Source organism: Diabrotica undecimpunctata, chromosome 5, assembly GCF_040954645.1.
Source record: "Diabrotica undecimpunctata isolate CICGRU chromosome 5, icDiaUnde3, whole genome shotgun sequence".
In the NCBI taxonomy this organism is placed as follows: Eukaryota; Metazoa; Arthropoda; class Insecta; order Coleoptera; family Chrysomelidae; genus Diabrotica; species Diabrotica undecimpunctata.
Window position 1 is genome coordinate 98,409,451 of NC_092807.1, and position 14,228 is coordinate 98,423,678.

A 14,228-nucleotide genomic window follows, 5' to 3' on the forward strand; every position below is an offset into this window, starting at 1 on the left:
AGCGTGGCACTAAAACAAGTCCATCTGAATAAGTTGGTCCGCCTTTGAATTTTAGTGTTACAGAAGAATCCTATGAATATCATGAATTCAAAGAATGTCAAACGTGGAAGTAACTAGAAGGATAGGAAATGAGGCGGAAATAATATTAACAACTATCAAAAGACGAAAACTTTTGTACTTAGGACATGTGATGAGAGGGCAAAAATACACATTATTACAACTTATTATGCAAGTCAAAATCCGAGGAAAGCGAAATGTGGGAAGAGGAAGAATATCCTGGCTTAAGAACTTAAGTGAATGGTTTGAATGCAGTAGTGCAGAACTTTTTAGAGTGGCAGTCAACAGAGTCCGCATAGCCATGATGATTTCCAACCTTCGATAGAAGATGGAACTTAAAAAAGAAGAAGCCAGCCAAAAAATTTTGACATTGCCAAATAAATCACTAAATTCGAAGAAAAATAGCATGCCTTCTGTCTGCGCTTGTTTAGCATTTGAGGGGAGAGAGAATAACGTACTTGCAACGGCGGCGACGACTATCTGTAGTTTACTGACCGCTTAGTTACTTTAGTTAGTTTATTCTGCGTGTTTGTACTTTGTTTGAATAGTTAGTGTTAAGGTGGCTACAAATACAACTGCAAGCTTGTCCAGCATACTTGTTCAATCTTTTTGTACAAGTATGCACAATGTGCCTTTGGCATCACACGTACAAGCATGCTTGATAAAAATAGAGGTAGAAGAAATCCTTCTCAGCGATCCAAATGGATGTTTATTTGAAACGCATATATCGGGCGGCTTAACGATCAAAGAAAAATACCAAAAAATTACGCGTCCGTGGTATATAAACAAACTCTAAAATGGTTTACATCAATTCGACGACGCTAGAAGGATTGAAAATACATATACGAGGGGATTTCAATATATTCCAAGGAATTTGCAAATGCTACAATTTTAACGTATACAAATACTGTTTCCTGAAGATAATCGAACCAATCTTAAACAACGTGTGAGCGAAGATATTGTAGTATCTGTAAGCATAGTAGAAAAGACAAGGGAGTATATTAAAAAACGCAGATTCAAATAATTCACAAGCATATCCATCTACAACACATACTAAACAAAAAGGAACTGTGACACACTTGAGGGTATAATACAAACAGTTCATTGATAATACAATTTACCGTTTTCGTAAGACTAAAGTGTACCATTGAAGCTTTTGCAGAAATGACTTAAAGAGGCGTACAAGTGGATTGAAAGTTAAGGTTTCCTTTACAGCATTGTAAAAAAATTGGGATTTAAATAGAAAAAAAGATTGATCATCGACGTTTATTAATTGATTGTAACTATTATTAATTAATTCATGTTCTTCGTCTTAAGTATTTAGACAGTATTAAATACAACAGAAGTTAAGATAAGCCAATTATACATGTTGATGATACCTATCTACATGCAGGACATACTGCGCCGAACAGCTGATCAGATGATGGTCATAAAGGATTGTTCGAAAAGATTTTAACAGGAAGTAGGTTGATTATCATACACAGTATTGGGGAAAGTCCTGAGATCATCATGATGACATGACTGCAGAAAATTACGGAAAATGGTTGAAGGGACATTTAATCCCCAATTTGTCTTAAAAATCAACATCGATCAGTTTCAGCATTTTTACAAAATCTTTTCAGTCTATTTATCACTGAATACACACTGAACTGTATTACTCTGATTATTATAACAAAACAGTAGAATCAATTATACATCATGTATAATATCCACAGTGTTATCAAAACTTTTGTTTGTTTCAGGTCATATGTTAGTTAATTGGTGCCTCTCCGAGATTAATGAAAAAAACTCAATTAGTAAAGAAATAAATTTCCAAGAATTAAAAATATTAGTCATACAATTCTGTACTCACCTATTGGCAGCAGGAGTTCTAAAGCAGTTACCTGACAAAGAAGTCCCGATGTATAATATATTTAAGGTAAGAGCACGACGAATTCGAGCACGTACATAGAGATTAGTGGTTTAAATTATTTAGAAATTTGATTCTATTTAGAAAAGGTCTATTACTATGCCATATTAAATTGGAAATTAGTAGTTTATAGCAAATACAAAGGTTCGATGTTTTCAATAAAAACAGCGTATGACGTTACTGATAGAAATAAAACTTTTTTGCTTCTTCTTCTTCTGGTTCCTATCCGTTTCGGATGTTGGAAATCATATTGGCAATCATGACCTTGCTCGCTGCGGCTCGAAACAGCTCCGTTGAGGTTTTCTTAAACCATGTTCTTAAATTCCGCAGCCATGATATTCTCCTTCTACCGGGTCCTCGCTTACCTTTGACTTTACCTTGCAATATAGACTGCAGCAGGGAGTAACGGTGCTGATTTCTCATAACGTGTCCCAGATATTGCAATTTTATGCGTTTGATCGTAAACACAATCTCTGGTTCCTTCTTCATTTTTTCTAGAACTTCCTTGTTCGTGATCCTTGCTGTCCATGATATTCTCAGCATTCTTCTATAAAGCCACATCTCAATAGCTAATGCTAGCTTTACCTAATAGGAGTTACTGTAAAAACAAGTTGTATATGTTAAGAAACATTAATAATATTCGGAAAACAATACATTATTGCGTGGTTTTTAATAAACGATGAACTTTCAATTCATCTGGAATTTGTTTGATTTCCATAATTATTTTAAATAAACCTATTAGTCCACTTGTAGGTCTCTCCCAAAGCGGTCCACACTTCTTTAGGACTATTATTTGGTCCAAAGCTTTTATAATAAAAACAATTTTTGCAAGTATTAGATAAACATTTTGATAGCTTTTATACTAATCTTTTTTTAATTTTAATCTTTTTAATAATGTTACCTAGAGTAAAAATAAAATTAAATTAATATCAAACTGTTGAAAGTGTGATCTTTTGATCTTGTTAGTTCTCGGCAAATACTTATTTTTTACATAAGTTTTTAGCATACTTTTTTAAATTACATGTACAATAACCACATGGTCTTTTGCTGTGCTATGTTTGAATCAAGTTGTAAACTGTATCTAGTTTCAATTTATTGTTTATACAACTAATTATTTATGTCTATTATCTTAAGCTTCTTTACATTTTACACCATTGACTTCTACATGTCTTTTTGAGGTAACACATTTATATTGACTTGTCTATGGATGTTTGGTTTTTTATATTGTGCTTTTTAGATGAACTAATAATACTTTCTGATTAGAGAGCGAAACGGCTTCAATAAATAGATGAAGTAGCCAACTTCTTTGTCTTTTTTCTCTACCTTTTGACCGAAAAACCCACCACTCTTCGAGTGATCCTGATATATATATATATATATATATATATATATATATATATATATATATATATATATATATATATATATATATACTTACATTCAACAAACCAGACTTTAGTTGTTCTCAAATTATAAGAATTATATTGGAAAAATTACCACTAGGTATATACCAAATTATTTCTAATGTATTGTTTTCATACTATTTTAGCCAGATTTAATATACTTCTGGACGCACACCGAAGCCCCAGCAGCTGTCCCTCAAACACCCGGCAGGCTTAGCATGATATCGTGGCCGCCCATGTCGCCATCGGAAACTCTTATGTCGCCTTATGAAAACGAACCAATATCAGCACCTTCAATCATAGACGAAATTCTTAAACCTAGACCAGAACTAAGGAATTCGGCACGAGATGTAGAAATATTAAGTTTGGAAGATGAAATTAAACGACTTAAGCAAGAAATCGAAAAATATAAAACGTTAGTTGAAATTCAAACGCTTACAAAGAATGCTGTAATAGATTTTTCTTCTCCTGTAGAATCGCCAAGTATAGAAGAAAAATTTTCTGAAAAATTTGTGAAACTTAATAAGGAAGTAATTAAAAAGGATATTTCGATTCAAACAGAACAAATAGATGGTATAAAAAAACCTAGCACAGTGTCCAGGTCAACTTCTTGTGATGAGTCGTTTACAAATAATTTGACACAAATTTCAATACAATCACAATGCAATAAACCACAACTGCTCACTGAAAGTTTGTCTATGCCGCCACCTCCTCCTATGCCAGCTCCCTTATCGTCAGATAGCTCAATACAATCCCCTTCACCTCAGTTACAAAGTGTGACAACCTCATTACCAACAGCTAATAAACCACCCCCTCCCCCTCCCCCACCACCTCTGCCAATGACAGGAATACCACCGCCCCCACCACCACCTATGCCAGCCACGCAACCATCGTTAGGAGCGCCACCTCCCCCGCCCATGCCAGGTATGCCACATCCACCACCTATGCCAGGAATGCCAGCGATACCTCCTCCGCCGCCTATGACAGGAATGCCACCACCGCCACCTATGCCGGGAATGCCTCCTCCGCCGCCTATGCCAGGTATGCCAGCACCCCCACCGATGCCTGGTGTACCTCCACCTCCCCCTGCGCCGGGAATGTCTGGACCGACGCCGTTACCAGCTCCCCCAGTTGGCGGATGGAGCTCACAAAAAGCAGGTAATTTTAATTATATTTCATTATATTCACATAGATTAGCAATAATTAAAATATGAGCAAAAAACTTTTGTACCTGAATGTATACAGATAAATTACTGGGAGGATACTTGTAGTTCAGGCTCGGTAGTAGTGTATTTTGATAGATAACTTAAATTTTTACCGAGTTTAAATTCTGAGTTAGAAAGAATGATCAAATCAACAGCGTACACTTACAGAATTATTTGACTTTTGCTATCAATTCAGATATTTTTTGACCCGACAATGTACTAGTAGATGAGCAATTGGTTTCTCGGATCGCTACGTTCAATCAATGGTGTATTGGTTTCCATTGTTATACGATTATTAAATTTGACTAAATTAATGCCAACATTCAAATTAGAAAACATTAAAATCACTCAAAACATTTTTGTAATATTTAACGGATACAGGTATTCTCTCAGAGTTTCCAGTGTACTTAGGTTTTTCTTAACTTCAGCTGTATCTATTTTTTTACTAGCAATAGATAAGCATGTTTCATTTCGTTAAGAACTAACATATATCTACGTCTAATTTTTAATTAATTTATCGCAAAATTATTTGTAAAAATATCAACGATATCGTCATCACTACACATAAAAAAAGTGATTGTTCTAATCTAAAAACGACTACTAATAGATCAAATTCCATTATACGCACTTCACCACTTTAAATTTTTCTTTTGTAGTTATATTTGATTACATCTGATAACACGATAAGGATAAATTTAAAGTGTGCAATTGAAATTAATTTGAGTCGTATACATGTTCAATACAGTTACATTTAACTCTAAATTTAAATAGCAAGTGGCGGAAAATTATAAAAAGAAGAAAATTATAATGTAGAAGATAAGATACATATGGCAACAGTTATAACAGTAGAGTACTAAATTGCAGGTACTAAATTTTAAGAAATAGTTGTGACCAAGTTTTTATTTTTGATCCTCCGGTGGTGTAAAATTTTTTTAAGACTTAGAGGTAGCGCTATTCGTACTTGTATTAAAGAATTTTTTAAATTATATGGAATCGGCCATACTGCAAAAAAAATTTAGATATTGAATCACATGAACTAACAAAAAGGCAAAATATGCATACAGTATGCTCAAATTAAATAGAAACAAATAAATTTATTAAAATCAAATTTAGCTGAAGCTGAGATGTTACGTTGATTTTGAAAAATCATTTGACAAAGAAAGACATGAAAAATTAGTCCAAATTCTAAAGACAAAAAACGTAGACCATAGGGACTTACGAATAATAACAAACCTCTACTAAAATCAAAGAGCACAAATCGTAATAGATAACGAACCCAGTCCAGAAATTAAAATCAGGGGAGGAGTTAGGCAGGGATGTATTATGTCCCCATTACTATTTAATGTATATAGTGAAGCCATTTTTAAAGAATCATTACTATCTCAAAGTAGGGGAATAATAATTAACGGAAGATCTATTAACAAGATAAGATATGCAGATGACACCGTGATTATGGAAGCTCTGCTGAACAACTCCAATTACGGCTAAACAAAAAAAAACAGTTTCTGTGAAAAATATGGACTAAAAATGAATATAAAAAAGACCAAATATATGATAATAACAAAGAAAACAAATATACCAACAAACATACATTTGGGAAATGTACCGATAGAAAGGGTTGATTAATAAAAATACCTAGGAACCTGGATTTCAGACAATAATGATCAAACAATCGAAATAAGAGCCAGAATAGAAATAGCAACAAATGCGTTTGTAAAAATGAAAACAATTATCTGCAACAAAGACCTTAGATTAGAAGTGAGAGTAAGAGCACTGAGATGCTACGTGTTTTCGATACTGCAATATGGACTTGAAAGCTGGACATTAAAGCAAGAACACATAAATAAGTTACAGTCCTTTGAAATGTGGTGTCACAGGAGAATGCTTAGAATTGCATGGACACAGAAGAAAACTAACACGGAAGTATTGCGAGAAATAGGCAAAGAATGCAAAATAATAAATACAATAAAAATAAGAAAGTTACAATATCTGGAACACGTAATGAGGGGACAGCGATATGAACTGCTAAGGCTGATAATACAGGAACTCTTCTATAGAACTCTTTAGAGCAGCAGTAGATAGAGTAAAGATAGTGATGATATCCATCTCCGCTCGGGAGACGCCACTTAAAAAAGAAAAGAGCAAGAGGTGAAATTATTATATCACATAAAAATATAAGTAAGAGGTGAAATTATTATCTTCTTCTTGCAGTACCGTCTCCTATCGGAGGTTGGCTACCATCACAGCAATCTTTACTTTGTTGGCTGCAGCTCTGAACAACTGTATCGAACTGCACCCATACCACTCCCTTAAATTTCGCAACCAGGAAATTCTCCTACGTCCCACATTTCTCTTTCCCGAGATTTTTCCTTGGATTGCGAGTCTTATTATTATATCAATAAATGAAAATATTATATCAATTACAAATTTTGGGATAAACCCTGGAATGTTGATATACCAGATTCACAAGATCCGATATTTTTCAGTTTTTAATTAGCAATTTATATAATTGGTCCTAGGTAATCTGATGTGAAATATGTTAACTTATCGTTAACAACATTATCAAGTACACGTGTAGGACTTTTCAAAGTAAAATTTGAAAAAATATAGTCGATGCATTCAATTAAGGTATTTGCCACTGTAGTTGGCGAAAACACATTATCACTAAACTGATACAGTAAACATGTTTCTACAATTTAATTGTAGTTAGAATTGGTCTTAAAAGAATCGTTCTATAACCTATGTTAGGTAATTAAATATATGTTATGCTTGACTATCTTCTCCAAAACTGCCTCTAAGAAGTCAAAGATACTATTAACATTAGCAAAAAGAGATCCATAGCAGCTTAACATATAAACTGACTTTTTAAATTAATGTGCTTTAAGTGAAATACCATATATTTAAAATGCTTGTCAGTAAAGTATTTGTCACTACTTACATAATACATTAAAAAAAAGTTTTACCCAGATTGCAGTATCTACCCCAATACCTGAGCGACAATAATTTTCCTGACGATAAGAATCAGGTGTAAAATAATGATAAACACTGAAAGTTTGCATATATTAGACAAAAAAGAAAAGCTATAGAATTAAAAAGTTAATATTATTTAATATATAATTGATTTTATCAACACTCAAGATTTACATTTAAATTTAAAACAATAGATGCTTTAGTTTGCTCCCAAACACAATTTCACTTTTTAATTGTTGGGGAATTCACATATAGAGTTCTGGCAAATATGGAAGGCGAAAATAGTCAAAGGAAACATCGTCGGTAAAATTTTTCGGAAGGTGAAAATAATATTATATACAATTATATTGTGGACTCCGTGAAAGAAATGTAGCTATTTGACTAAACTGTTTACGAGAAGTTTTAACAGAATTTTAAAACAATTCAAATAACGTGAAGTAAGTCGGATATGTCTGTTAAACGATTAAAACCAGAAAGAAAACGTATTCAGATTAAAGAGGATAATTAATACGCTATTGCTCTATAAACTCTATGCTTTCCTTTTTCTGAAATGAAACACCAACCTTAAAGAAAGTCGCAGTCAAAATAACTCCCGACGATTTTATACTCAAAATATTACGACGTGTATTATTGCTAACATTAAGGCAATAAATACGTGAAAAGAAGTAGAAACAGTATTCTCATAGTGAGATAAGATATTATTTTGTGGGGAGACATTGCCTGAAAAAATCAAAGGCAAATTCAAGGCCATACTGTCTCAAAGGCATGTCAATAATTTAAAGTTAGAAACTGTCGGCAAGCCTTTATTGAAGGGTTATTATCGGATTTGAAAACACCAGCGGGTAAATGATTGAAACTCATTTTAACACACATAAGTAGTGACTCGGGTTTTTTGGATAAGCGCTTGTTAATCTTCAAATCCAAGAAATCCAATGATTATCATGAAGAAACGGGCACACAAAAATTTGAAGATTCGTTTTCAAAAATTTGACCATAGTCGATATCTTCATGAACTACCTCTCTCAAAGAAATATAGTATTCGATGACAATATACTAAAAGAAGAATTATTAAATCTTCCAAGAAGACATATTTTCGAACATAATAAATATGTTGTCGACGAAATGGCTCGTGAAACGAACACCTATATGAAATAACCCTAGTGAATATATGGGTAAAGAAAAATAACAAACATGTAACGTTAAACACTCCCACCACCCATCAGAAAAATTTCGAACACAACTGAGAGATTTTTCTCAAAAAAAAAACAAAAACACAATGTTCTTCCCAGAAAAGGGTATATGCAATAGTAATATGTAACAATAAATCAAAAATAAATAAATAAAAATAAACTTAAATAAACTCAAAATAAACAAAATAAACCGGTAACTAATAAAATGGTATGGCAAAAAGTTTTTAGAGAAAAACGCTTTGGGGAATCATAGATTAGCCAACGGATTGTAGTATGCGTCAGACTGAAATATGGGGAGAATTAGTACAAACTAAATTAACCGGATATTTTCAGACTTTGATGCTGTACATGGATCCTACCAAAAGATCGATGAAAGCCATGTTGTTATACAATACACCCAGTAGCCTATAGTCGACGGTTAAACCGCGATAGCGCTCTTTGGAGACGACAGTCCTATATACCATAAACCCCCCGCTATACCTATTGGCTCAGCTAAACTCATTTTCAGATTTACTTCTAAGGCAAGACATTATCACACCTAAGAGTCTGAGCTAGACGAGGCTTAATAATTGACATCCAAAGAAAGTTGTGAGTTATATTGTTACACATTGGCACCCAACGTGGGGCAGAGAAATTTATTTTTCACGGCATATAATATAATAGGGTCTGAATGATGGAATTAGAATAAGTGAAAATTAAAATTGGAATTTAGATGACAGAATATTTAGTAAATAGAAAGTAGATCGAGACGTAGAGCGCTACCTACGTACTATTTTTAGAATAAAAATAGTAAAATGAAAATGACAAGTTAATAAATGAATAAAATCGAAAGAAACTGAAATAAAATAATTATTTTAACATGTGACGTTTATAACGTTACATGATATATCTTACCTATCATTACCATCCCTGACTAGCCTAGAGACTGACACATACTCTTTCAGGGGTGATGGTTCCGGAAAGTTTAACAACTGTTCTTATTAAAAATTTATAACTGAAGCCATATTTACCATTATCGACACGTCACTGGTACTATAAAACAAAAATCATATGTATCCAATCAACTTTGTTAGGATAACTGCTTTTATATGCTATTTAAAACTATTTTGCTAAAAAGATATATCATTGTTTATGCACATATATAGTCTGGTTCAGCTTTCTTAAATGCTGTCGTCATACACAAGTAATACTTGGTAAATATAGATACAAACTCGAAAGCCGGTTTGGTGCTGGAGAAGTAAGAACTGAATTTGATTAAATATTTTTGATGCTCTGATTTCAAAAATGTTTTTCTTCTTTTTTAAGCAGCTCTATTTTTTAGATCATTTTTGAGTCAAGCTAATATTGGCCCTTTACAGAATTTATTTTCATTTTTAATTTTCCTTTTATTAAAAATATACAATCAATTTCTAAAGAAAATAGAGCTGCTATGAAAAAATAAAGACGTTTCTGAAATAAGCACACAAAAATATTTAAAATATTTATTACCTTTCCAACATTTTGTTTAGATGTGATAACTAACTTTAGCAATAATCTTATATCATACTTATATTACTTGTTTTCGATTAAGTCTTTTATCTAATGCAATTAAAATAATCTGCAGGTATTAGAAATATGAGAGTCATGATAATCTGAAAACAGTTACTATACATACTTCTATAGATATACACCAAGAACGCTGAAATATACTATAATAAAGTATAGGACTTTTAAACTTTACTTATGTATGTGTAATAAATTATTAATCATCTCTATAATATTTATGTTGCGTTTTAAGCTTGAAATTGTCGTAGATGGCCTTCATTGTTGTTATTAACAAATAAATAAACAAGTAGGTAACTAATATGTAGATCTCGAAGCACTAACCAGTTCGCAGTGGTTACAAAATAAGTATTTCTTACACTTGAATACTTTGTACTTTTCTTGTATAATATTTTCTGTGTACAACGATTTATGGTGGAATAACAAGTAAAATTGGCTAAAGATAAATATATAAAATACATAATAAATTAATGCAAAAGGTAAAGAAGAAAAAATTTAATCAGAAATCGATGTAATACAACCCAAATATCTCGGAGTCATGGTAAATAAAGCCGGGAAAGGTACAAAACTTTAGGAAAAAATACCAAAAAAAAGACAATATGATCAAGCACCATATTCAGTTTTAAAAACTTTTTTTTCGTCTTTATAGAGGGTGATCTGGAATCTTTAAAAAACATCTCAGTCCAGGATGCTGTCCGACTGACCATAATACAAAATTCGTTCTTCATAGTCCTGCTACTGAATCTACGCCGAACCCCTACCTGCTAAACCAGACCCTCCTTTGTCATCCAGCGATCCGGAAGCGAAATGACTGCTGTAACGCCGAGCATTAACTTCCGAAGTACAATTTTCATTATTCACAGACCCTTAGTAAGGAGGCTCCCTGTCCCTTTTCCTCTTTTACCTTTTTTTGTTCCAAAAAACTGGCTTTTTTGTAGAGAAGCTTTGTACAGGTAGCGCGTGGAAGACTCTCATCGCTTCTAGTATGGCATCACTGGGCATTTAATTCTTCCCAACAGTCTGACTCTCACAGTCTAATTCATACAACTCACTTTTCGCCTCTCATCCAAACGTATACCCTCAGCTTGCAGCATATTTCCCTCTTACCTTAACAGTTGATCCAGCTCTTTCTTTCTCTTCTTTCTTCTTGATAACTCCACGGATATAGTTGTGTACACTAGTCTAACCTACTATATTTTTAATAATTCTCTCAATCATTTCTCTCACTGTAACAAAATTCACATCGGTCTCTCTTTTCATTCTGTTCCTTTCTACTATCCTTCTGTTGCAGTCTAACATCGTATGTGTCACAATGTCCGCAGCATAGGCATTCATCCGTATCAGCCTTCTTCAATATAGAGAGGTAAGCCATAAAACACCCGTGTCTGTGAGCACCTGCAATAGGAAATTATCCCCTGTGACTACACTTACCAAATCTCTTATGTTCGGGATCAGCATCTTTGTCCACTGTGCTACATACTCCGTGTTGCTATTTTCTTCTTGCCATCTTTTAATTGACCTTTTTCTTAACTGCCTTGTCTCGGTCAAAGTAAGGTCCAGGTCTCTTCTCTCATGTAGCTCTTTTTTTTCCACGGTCATCACATGCAGTTGGATCTTATCAAGTGATGGCCCACAATGCTGCCGCAGACACAGTCCTATAGGCGCATGGTACTCGCAACAGACCTGTTTTGTCCACTCGTGTCATGATCCTCCTGTAGACCGTTATCTCTACCTATGATTTGAAGCGTTGTAATGAAAGAAAATATTTCACAAGAAGTTCTCTAATTAATAGCCATGTACTAAAAATATGGTCTGGTTTAATCTTACTTAACCATGTTTGAAGATAACTTACAGAAAAATTAGGGAAAATATAAGTCTGATTTTTGTATCGACTGCTCTTTGATGGCTTTTTCAGATTTGTGAACAATACTTAACAACATAAATCACAAAAATTAAAATATGAAAAATTAAAACCAAAAACAAAATGAAATATTTTATTGTTAAGTCTATATACAGGGTGTGACGCGGCAAGTTTTCATTAAAAGTAGTAGCAGATACAGTTACAGATGTTAAAAATCTGAAAATTTAAAGGTGTAGGTTTTGGATGGCACTGAGTTAAATTATAATGTTGTCCTGATTGTGGTACTTAAGGAAGTTGACGTTAAGTTTGAAGTAAGAAGAACTAGCGACAGCAGATGGATAAAGAGAATAACCAAATGGAGCCCCATAGGAAGGAGAAAAGAGGACGACCCCGAAAATTCTGGAGAAACGAAGTAGACGACGCCGTGAGTAAGAGAGGCCTAAACGATGGAGAATGGGACAACAGAGAGCGATGGAAACGGTTGAGCGAGAGAAGGCGGTGAATACTGTAGAATCCCTGAATACGTCAACTTTGCTATTTTAATTTGATCCCCTTATTAAAAGTATTAGGTTCTATTTAAAATCACAAAGTTGATGTCTACTTCTGGTATAACCAGGAGTGCCACATTCAGGACAACATACATTATATTTCAACTCAGTGTCGTCCAAAACCTACACCTTCAAATTTTCAGATTTTTAACATAACTGAAGATTGGTCAAGCTAAGTGATCTAAGTGCCAAAATTAGAATTTGCCAGAATTGAAAAAAAAAACTTGAACATCCAACAAATATATAACTGTTTATCGAAATTCTACTTTATTAAAAAGTACGAAAATAATATCTTTTAAATTTTTGGTCTTAACACAATGAAGAAACTTAGTAATTCACAATAAATAAAGAAAAAATGGAAATAATCTTAATCCACAGAAATAATTTATGATTAAAAATCTAAAATAGAGGTGAAAAATGCTCTATTTTCCTGGTTAATGAATTCTAGCATGGCGCGAAGTCTTTTTTCTTACTTTTGTTTATTTGCTGAACACCAGGAAAGGCTAAAAGCTCCGTTGACTTTAACTTTTGGACTCTCACATCTTTTTTCAATTTACGACACTTTTCCATCCCATCGAGTCACTGAAGCTTTTCTTGTACAATACCTTTCCTGGATCTTCTTTCATCACACGTAACCACAATGCTTAAGTAATGCCAAGTTTAGATGTATTTAGATGTATCTATAGCAATTACATCTTTTACATCGTTTACTGTTTGAAGCTTGGAATGTTTTGCACGTTTCTCGATAGGAGCAAAATCTCTATCTGAAGGTGAAAAGCTATGACCGGAAACTAAAAATTTATGATCGATGTTACCAAATGTCCATTGGCTACCAAGAAAATGTATAAGAAAATTAACATTCGGTTTTTCAACACAGTTGTCGCTCCATATACATAGTATTTGCTTATAAGCTGAAAGCTGTTCTGTATTCAAGGCTTGTAGAAGGCATTATGCCATTTGGTTTCGAACCACGACCCGACTGTCCTTCATGCCAGATGCACATTATCCCATCTGACGTATCTTGTACGTGTATGCCAAAATTGTAGCATGACAATTAGCGACTGTAGTAGATACTACTATGCATGCGTCAATCGAGTAAGTAAAAATACTTTTTGTAGATCCATGGTAAGACTACAGGTATCGCTACCTTGAAGAGTACTGCTGGTACTGTCTTCTTGAATAACATTAAGAGCTTCACCAGTTTTTCTATGATGTAATTCTAACTCAGTTTTAGCTTTTCTGGATACATTACGGTCTTTGTCATTGCTTCTTAAAAAAGGGAAATCACACTCTAGATCTTCTAAAGGAAAGATTCGGAAAATCCTTTATAAAAACTCTCCTATAAAATTTGTATGTTGTGGTACAGTCAGGATGTTTTATTTTAAAAGCGTTGAATAGCTTATTAACATTCTTTTTCACTTTTTGATCGACTGTAGTGGCTCTTGTCTCGGATCTTTTACCATCTGTCTATCATGAAGAGTGTACCTACTTAAATTTTGTAACACCTCCTCGTTTATCCTTGAAAGTTGTGTGTCCCTCTTTT

The 14,228-nt window shown here is 33.5% G+C and overlaps 1 protein-coding gene across 2 annotated transcripts in view; it reads left to right on the forward strand.

Annotated features, from left to right (window-relative positions):
- The window catches only part of capu (formin protein cappuccino), a 60,262-nt gene that overhangs the window by 29,819 nt on the left and 16,215 nt on the right, over window positions 1–14,228 (forward strand). For both annotated transcript variants that reach the window (XM_072532317.1, XM_072532319.1), the window contains exons 4-5: window positions 1,800–1,975; window positions 3,516–4,527. In XM_072532317.1, the coding sequence (XP_072388418.1) occupies window positions 1,800–1,975; window positions 3,516–4,527 (1,188 nt within the window). The remainder of the gene's footprint in view (window positions 1–1,799; window positions 1,976–3,515; window positions 4,528–14,228) is intronic.